General features: G+C 33.1%; 1 protein-coding gene across 1 annotated transcript; it reads right to left on the reverse strand.

Moving 5' to 3' along the window:
- Positions 1 to 292: 292 nt before the first annotated feature.
- On the reverse strand, positions 293 to 7,265 carry LOC11409065 (phosphoenolpyruvate carboxylase). Its single transcript, XM_003607534.4, has 11 exons — positions 7,144 to 7,265; positions 6,817 to 7,000; positions 5,474 to 5,868; positions 5,295 to 5,379; positions 4,507 to 4,729; positions 4,130 to 4,233; positions 3,899 to 3,986; positions 3,516 to 3,670; positions 1,962 to 2,960; positions 962 to 1,348; positions 293 to 727 (listed from the first exon to the last, which is right to left on the reverse strand). The coding sequence occupies exons 2-11, from the start codon at positions 6,982 to 6,984 to the stop codon at positions 431 to 433; spliced, it is 2,901 nt and encodes a 966-aa protein (XP_003607582.1). The 5' UTR covers positions 6,985 to 7,000; positions 7,144 to 7,265; the 3' UTR covers positions 293 to 430.
- Between the last annotated feature and the right edge of the window lie 2,392 nt (positions 7,266 to 9,657).

A 9,657-nucleotide genomic window follows, 5' to 3' on the forward strand; every position in this document is an offset into this window, starting at 1 on the left:
ATTTCAAAGTTTATGGTTTAAACAATATATGTTGATGAATGATTTATTTCAAAATTTAAGGTTTAAAATTGGCAAGACTAAATATATTTTAATTTGGTTTGATGCCGATCATAATATATATTATTTATGGTTTAAACAATATATGTTGATGAATGTTTTATTGATGAATCTTAGTTTGATTTGGTAGCGATCATAATATATTTTTAGCAAATGCTAAAAAGTGCTGGCACAAGTAAACCTATGACTATGAGGATTATGAGATAAGAGTAAACCATCAAATGACAGAAGGGGATAAATAAAGAAATTTTTGCTTGCTGGCACAAGCAAAAATCTGGTATTATTATACGGTAATAGATAGGTTGCAATGTATGTATCCCATGCCACAAAGTTACAAACATTGTATACATAGGAAAGTAACAATCATAACAGCTTAACCAGTGTTCTGCATGCCAGCAGCTATACCCTTCATTGTCAGAATAAGGGTATCCTCCAAACCAGGAGCATAGTCACTCATAGGATTGAGTTTCACAAGCTCTGCTGCCGGGTTGCTTGATTCCATGCAGTCCTTGGACAAATGTGGCCTCAACTTCACATGGTAGTCAGGATCACGGATTCGCTTCAGTGTGTAGGCTTGCAAGACATTGAGGGTTGTGATGTATGAATCACGAAGACGGAGTCTTTGCTTCAAGTAAGGGTCTCCTTCAAGGATATCTTTGTGTCCAGCAACCTACAAACAAGATTTATAGAAATACATTAGGTCAAAAAGTGGAATATTTTAATAGCATGAAAGATTTCAGCTTTCAACATATATTTTCAACTTTACATGGTGACATGATAATACATAACAAACCAAATGATGAATCAAATAAAAAAGAACCACATCAATCTACAGCAGCCAAATAAAAATGCGGGAAAAAAAAATCCCTGTGAGAAAAATAGTAGCAATAAAATAATAGCTTACCATGAGGAGAAGGCTCTTGGTTTCTTCATAAGTAGACCTTAGTCGCTCTCCAAACGACCACAGTTCATCTGACACTAGGAGTTTGTCATAAAGAGTTGTGATCCCTGGGTCTCCCTTGGCAAACACCATCTCAACCAAGTCAAGGGTGACCCTGAAGAATGGCCATTGATTATACATATCTCGAAGCATTTGGAGATTCTTTGAATCCTTCTCAATTACATGCTTGAACGCCGCCCCAAAGCCAAGCCATACCGGTAAGTGAAACCTTGTCTGAGTCCAGGCAAAGATCCAAGGGATAGCACGGAGTGATTCAATTCCTCCACTTGGCTTTCGTTTTGATGGACGACTCCCAATGTTCATTCTTCCATACTCCAACTCAGGAGTTGCCTGCAGTTAGTAAGATTCATTAATAAAGTAAGGAGAGAAAATTATGTACACAAAAATAAAAGAAAAAATAAGAAAAGAAATTTCAAGGTCATTAGTTTTGTGATGCAAAAGGAAATAAAAATCTCACTTAAACCATATGATAGTATTATTGCAACTATATATCGTAAAAAATAATAATTTTCACAGGACTAGAGAAGAATGAAACATGATAATCAATAGTCATAACTGTTATTGTGAAATTTCAAATACCAAGTGTATTAAAGATGTATAACTGAATCGCTAAGACTAATACACTATTAAAATGTAATTTTGAATGCTTGCATTAACTGAGGGAATGTTGTGGTTCCGGGTGATTGAGTTTTTAGTTTTTGAAGCCCTCGGCAGTGGTGGGAAGTATCAAGTTGAGACAGAGTTTTTAGTTTTTATCTTCTTTTAAAACTGGAAACCACAAAATCGAACAATGTTCTGGATTTAAAATTCTCAAAACTAACATCCAACCTGAACAATGCCTTAAAGATTATTAATTTTGGTAAAAATACAAATTAAAATGCTAGAATTTCAAGGGCGTCATTGATGTTAATAACAAATAAGAATGATTGCAAAAAATACTTACACATCTGAAGTATTCAACAAAACGAGGTTCCTGAAAAACAATGGAGCGATATTCCTTTGTTGCAATGACAGCCATCTCATCCATAAGGGCACGCCATTCTGGCTTTGGTGAGACAGGAGGGTGCATTCCATGCTCAAGTGTAGCAGCAGTGAAACGCTGAAGTGTTCTGAAGCACAAATGCTCCTCTCCAAATGACTGTTCAATAACTTCACCTTGAACTGTAACCCGCAGTGAGCCATGAATAGTATCTGGTGGCTGAGATAATATAGCAAGATGAGTGGGACCTCCTCCTCTTCCTACGGTCCCTCCTCTTCCATGGAACATTGTAAGCTTAACACCAAACTCCTTTGCAACCTTAATAAGTTCTTCTTGAGCCTTGTACATTGCCCAAGCTGCAGAGAAACGACCAGCATCTTTTCCTGAGTCTGAGTATCCTATCATGACTTCTTGTTTTCCGTTGATACGGTTTCTGTACCATTCTATAGAGAATAGGCGGGCTATTGCAGCAGGAGCAGCCTCAAGATCAGCAAGTTTTTCAAACAACGGAACGACCCTTAGTGGCTGCTTCACATCACATTCACGTTGTAAAAGTTCTACAGCAAGCACATCAGATGGAGATGTTGCCATCGAAATGATATAAGCACCAAAGCTATCTGAAGGAAGTTCAGCAATGACACGGAAGGTATCCAACACATCAGCAATTTCTTCAGTTTTAGGAAGATCGGGGCCAAAGAGAGGGCGCTTTCCACTGAGCTCGGACAACAGCCATTCCTGCCTGCGTTCCTCAGACCATTCTCGATAAGATCCAATCTCCAAGTGGTTTGTTATAGCATCCATAACATCAGTGTGCCTGTCTGATTCTTGACGGATGTCAAGTTTGACAAGTGAAAGCCCGAAGGTGGAAACTTGCCGCAAGAAATCAAGAAGACTTCCATCAGCTATTGGTTGATCACCACATGCACACAATGACCTATAGCATAGTTCAAGAGGCTCCAAGAACTACATGAAAAATTGGATGTTAGAGTTTAATATAATATATTAAATACTATATCAAGAAATCATTTTGAACAATTATAATCTCATGCCATGCATTTGGTATTGTCTTTTCTGAATTTGTGGAGTCAATGGTGGCTAGTTAAAATTGATAACTCATTTATTAGAGTTGACAACATTGTTGCCAACTTGAATAAATTGTAACGATTAGCAACATACAACCTTCCAAGCAGTTTGAAAATCATCCAGCTTCATATTTTTAAAAAGACCAGATTAATAAGCACTAGATAAACTAAAATCTACCAAACCTAATGTTCCCATAATCAAGAGGTGAAACAATTTCTAAGGATGGAAAATCCAGCACTGCTAGTGGTGTTAATATCAACGAAAGAACTCAAGAAAATGGCTTCGGTATTAAAAGTGTTAGAGCATTATCTGAAGAAAAAGAGAGAAGCAATCTAATTATCCAACAATTCACTTCAAGGAAGTTGCCTTTATAAATGAAAATGTTCAACTATTTGTACTATGGGATAGGTTATTTGGCAGTTTTGAGGATAATACCTGTTCAACATTTGTGAAGATAGCCTCTTGAGGTATTGCAGAGCTCCCATCGGATAGTAACTGTCGGGCATGTTCACGTGTATTATATAGTTTGTCCCTCACATCACCTAGAATAACACGATATGGCTCGGTTGGAGGAACCTGTTTCCAAAACTCTGCAGCAATGAAGAATTTATTATAATAATACTCAATACAATTTACTTATCAAAGCATCAAAAGGTACAACTCTAGATGAATCGACAAGTTTGACACAACATCGCATCATTAGTGTGTTCAGCACTAAAAATGAAATTATGTGTTCAATATTGTAGATTTCAATAAATAATTTAAATGCTTAGAGTGTAATTCAAAACAAATTATTATAACGATTACACAGTACATACCAATATAATGTTTTGCATCTCTTTTTGCTGAGCTGTGAAGTTCCTCAGCACGAATACGTAGCTCATCATTGCAGCGCCACATGGACAACTGCCAGAAGTAGACAATAAGCAAGATGGTTAACAATGTTACAGTTCAATATGATTAATAATTTTTTTTTTTGAAGGATGATTAATAATGACCGGCATATTTGACCAAAAAAAAATAAAAATAATGACCAGCATATTTGATACCTCAAACATGAGATCCTCAATTTGAGAGAAGTACAGATTAGCAGCCATCATTCTAGCCAGCAAACACACATCCCTTGTAACTTCAGGAGTTACTCTGGGGTTTCCTGCAATGCGCATTAGACAAATATTATGACAGGTTATAGTACATTACAAGCCAGAACTAGTAAAGCAGTATCCGAAACTGAACATGATAGAATTCAATGAAGAGATGAACTGAAAGAAGAAAATATGAGGGATCAGAAATCTAGGAATTAAATATTTTAAATCTTTATCCAAATAAATACTTTTGACAAAAAAAATCAGGAAGTTTAACAAAAATAGACTTGATTTATGAGAAATATATCCATCATTATTTGCTTCGGAGTAAAGAAAGATACCATCACGATCTCCTCCCATCCATGAAGAGAATTGAATAATAGGGGCATTATATGGGATGCGTTCATTTATTCCAATGTTCTTCAGAGCGGTGTCAATGCGGCGCAAAAATTTTGGTACACCATTCCAGATTGTCTCATGAAAGTAGCTCATTCCTGCCCTCATTTCGTCTTGTGGTGTAGGAGGAGTTCTTCGAATTTCATCTGTGCGAAATGCAGCTTGAATCTGCAGGAGAGAAACATCGTTAAGACCTTATCACCACACAAAGTTTGCCATATAAACATAAAATAAATAATTTGGACCGAGGATTATAATATTATTAAGATATTGCACTACTTGAAGGTAGATTACATGAGACATAATACTTTGACTTGTACAAATATTTATTCTGAACCCAAAGATGATGCACCAAATGCTCACGTGAAGAGTCATAAAATTTTAATTTTGGATAATAAAAACATATAAATTATAGTCACTCTAGACCACCATGCAATGAGTGTAGCATCACAGCATTTATTCAATGCTATCTGTACTAATAGGTGTTAACACAGATAACTCTGATTATTCAAGCCCAGCCAAGGAAAATAATTTATAACTTAATATACAAGGTTACTATGTCTAAACTTCTTGAAACTACTTTGAATGTTCACAGGAAAATATCAACCTCGATCATGATGTTTATGTATAGTAACTGTATATATTAAGTAGCATACAACTTATACAATCATGTGGTTGACAATGATGACATCATATATGTATATACAATCAAGAAAAATCAGAAGTTAGGCACCTCTCTTTGCAAAGACTCGTCAAGTTCCTGCTTATCATCTGGTGTAATATCTTTTGCATACAACTGAGTCAAACAATCCCTAACCCTGAAAAGAAAATAAAAAGACAACTATTATCAACAAAAAGATTAAGTGTTAGTTTCATTTCAACAATCACAATCAAGGTAAGTAAAAGACAAACCTTCCGTGCTTCTGCAACAAAGATCTGCGAACAGACTGGGTAGGATGAGCAGTTAGGACCAAATCAACAGTTTGGCTCTTCAAAGCATCAAAGACTTCAAGAGGGGTCTTCTTCAGTTGATTCACAAGCCTCTTGAAGGTCTCTTCAATGTCTGACTCAGTGATGGCAGAGTTCTCATCACCAAAATCCCCCTTCTTTAATAACTTAATCCTTCTGCGGTAGGCAATTTGAACTTCTTCTGCCAAATTGGCCAAGTTAAGCATGTGAGAAAAAGACTTGGCAATGACAATAGAATCCCCAGCATCAAGACCGGTCAGCATGTTCCCGAGTTCCTCCAACTTCTGAGGGTTATTGTTCCCTTCATACTCAGCAGACAGCTCATAACAGTTTTGAACCTAGCCAACATCAAATTAATGAAACTAATAAGCCACGGAGTCCATTTATGCGGCAGCTAAGTAAAATAAAAATACAGACCATCTGCAAGCAAGCTAATATCCATGAAGAATTAGATTTGATATACTGAAGCATGAATCTATTTCACCAAAACCTAACTTTTAGCTAAAAAACTTAAAACACAAAGGATCAAAAAGAAAAGAGACATAGAACCATGGTTTGCCAGTTTCAAAAAACAACTCAACATCAATTTGGACAACTACATCAATAATTGTCTCTACGACCGCAATGCAGCTGTGATTGAGGCCAGATCAGCTGCACTCGATCGTAGTTCTTTGTAATTTCAAGGATCACAACATAATGACAATTAAAACCATACATAGTACACGCAATTCAAGATCCTTCAACAGTTCCTTCACAAAAAAAAAAAAAAAAGATCCTTCAACAGTTAAACCAACCAAACATAACTTTTTTTAATCAGACAGAGTGACAAGCGCCCCCTGAAAACTCATACACACAAAGGGGAGATCCCAGGTTCTTCGAATCCATGTAACCACAAAAAATTTCAAGCCTAACAATCTCAGCATTGTCAATTGATCTAGGCCTAAGGGACTATCAAACATAATTTTAAATATTCATTCCAATGGGGATACAATAACATACACACACCCCAAATAAAAAAATAATAATTTTTTTCACCAAATTACAATCTTCCATGACTAAAAAGATTTACAATTTCACAAAAAACAAAAAGGGGTTTCATAAAAAAAAATAAAAAAAATAAATACTTTTGAGTCAAAAAAGCACCTTTAAATTTTATCATCATTACATAAAATTGAAGCACGGCATATGAAATTTATCAATGCTCAAGTAAAAATAACATCTTTTCATGATTAAAAAAAAAAAAAACTATATAAAAAAAACGTAAAATAAAAAAATAATAATAATACCGTTTCTCTGATATCATGGCCATGCAAATCCTGAAGAATGTCGAGGAAACGATCAAGCAACAAAGCATCATACTCCACAAGCTTATCATCATCAGACACCTTACTAGGTGCTAACAACCTCAACTGAGCATCAATCGAAGTCGTCTTCTCCAGCTTCCTGCTTGTCATCTTCTCAGTGTTCTCACTGTCAACAAAAAGATAATAGAATTCACGTCAGCACAAAATCGTAACTACGAAGCTAAATAGCTTCTTCACCTTGATCAATTCTACGCTACTTTGCAAGGAAAGGAAAAAAGTACAAAGAAAGAATAGAGATTCAAAAAATACCTCAAAGTAGCGGCACAAACAAAAAGAGAGGGACACCAACACGATTTCAAATCCCGAATACCTTCAAAATATTTTTTGTTGCATAATTTTGTTACATATGTGTGTTATTTATAAGGTTTTTTAATGTGGGCCCGATTCAATACTAAAATATTATCTTTTTCTCTCAAAAAAATAATATTATCTTTTTTTAAGTTTCTTTTTCCTATTATTATTATTCCTTTTTGTTATTATTATAAAAAAGTATTTGGTCTATATTATAGACCAGTTACATCGGTGTATACACGTATATTGATAAGAAAAAAGTTTAATTTTTATTGAATAATTATTGGATTCAATAAAAGATTTTTTTTTTTTTGATAAAAAGTAAAAAGTCATAAAAATCCAGTGTTAAAGATAAATTGTGTGTTTGACCAAAAAAAAAAAGATAAATTCTGTGTAACTTTTTTTTTCCTGGTCAAGAGTATCATTAATTTAATTTAAGACTAGTTTGACCTCTATTTTGTTTTAATGAGTAAATCTATTTCTTAGATGAAGGAATTTTTCCCCCGTTTCTTGTTTGAATGTGAATTTAGCGTTTCTATTTAATTGTTATTTTAAAAGTACGAATTGTCGTTTTGGTATTTTAAATGTACGATTTGTGAATTATACCCTTTGTCAATTACTTTTTATTTTGTTTTCAATAAAACTAATTATTGTTATATATATTTTGAAAACTAAAGTTTGTTTCTTGTTATCTTAAAATTTAAACAAATATTTGTTACCTACAATAATGGTTTCATGAATAGTTAAAATTCTATCAATAAGATGATTATTATTGTTAAAAATAGCAATTTGTTGGAGAAAAAGATAGTAACTAACAAATGTTTGTTACGAGAGAAAAATAACACATGTAACGAATTTTAATACAAATAACACACGTAACAAATAGATAAGAATAAAAAAAATGTAATAAACACGATATGAATATATATATATATATGTGTGTGTGTGTGTTTTTTATTTATTTATAAGGTTTATTAATATGGGCCCGTTCAATACTAAAATATTATATTTTTCCTTAAAAAACAAATATTATATTTTTTATCGGTTTCTTTTTCCTATAATTACTCCTTTTTATTATTGTTATAAAATAAAAATATTTATTTTTTAGATTTATTGAATATTTATGTATTTGGTCTATATTATAGACCAGTTATATCGGTATTTACACCTAAATTGATAAAAAAATGTTCGATTTTCATATGATTTTTTCTGCGCATACATCAAATAACTACTTTTTATAGATAAACTTATCTTGTTTTTAAGAGTTTTTTTTTATAAAAAGTAAGAAGTCATAAAAATCCGATGTTATGTTTTTTTTAGGTCAAGAGTGTCATTAATTTAATTTAAAGACTAGTTTGACCTCTATTTTGTTTTAATGAGTAAATCTATTTCCTATATGAATGAATTTTTCTCCTGTTTCTTGTTATGTGTTGTTTGAGTGTGAATTTAGCGTTTCTATTTAACAGTCGTTTTGATATTTTAAAAGTACGTTTTGTGAATTATACCCTTTATCAATTACTTTATGTTTTTCAATAAAACTAATTAACGTTATATATTTCGAAAACTAAAGTTTTTTTTTTTTTTGTTTTTGAAGGAAAACAAAGCTTGTTTCTTGTTATCTTAAAATTTAAACAAATTTTTGTTACCTATAATAATAGTTTCATGAATAGTTAAAATTCTATAAATAAGATGATTAGTAATTGTTTGTGAGGTTAAGACTGTCCCCAATAATTAACATATCTTTAGACGGTATATCATCTAATATGAGACTTTAAACACACACCTCTTACATCTAGGATTGTATATTTGGCGTGCGACCTGATTGGGATGATAGCAACGACCTGATAGCAAGTGGTCTAACAGATCTTGGATAAACTCTAATATCACCTATTGGGTTGGTGCCTTAATTGGCTATGGTGTAAACTTTTGTTCATGGTGGTTTTTATGAAGAAGTCAAACTTGCCCATCGAAATTGGCATCGGAGGATCGATCCCGAGACATTGTTCATGTGGTTAAAACTTCATAATCATGTGAACTTTTGTCATGGATGATTATGTATTTGTGTTAGATTTTATCCTATAATGGTTAAGCTTTTATCTTTTCTTCTTTCATGAATGTCATGTTTCTTAACACTATTGAATCATAATCTGGAGATCTCGTCAATTCAATATTCGGTCCAGTTTTTTAAGTCACCTCCAAAGTTAACCATCGACAAACTACTTTTTGGTCGGACCTTTTTATGGACAAATTTACCTTTAGCAGCTCAATTCATTTTCAAATTTAAATCATAATTCAAATCTAGGCCGTTATTATTTATACCATTATCTAAATCTCTCAAATCCATTGTGTCACTCCATGTCTTGAAAATCTTGTATTGGATAGCTAGAAATAAGTTTGGTATAGTTTTACAAAGTATTTTCATGCAAAACTTGATTTTTTAAGGTATTGATTTGAATCAAAGATATCCTGCAT

Source organism: Medicago truncatula, chromosome 4 (assembly GCF_003473485.1).
Source record: "Medicago truncatula cultivar Jemalong A17 chromosome 4, MtrunA17r5.0-ANR, whole genome shotgun sequence".
Lineage (NCBI taxonomy): Eukaryota > Viridiplantae > Streptophyta > Magnoliopsida > Fabales > Fabaceae > Medicago > Medicago truncatula.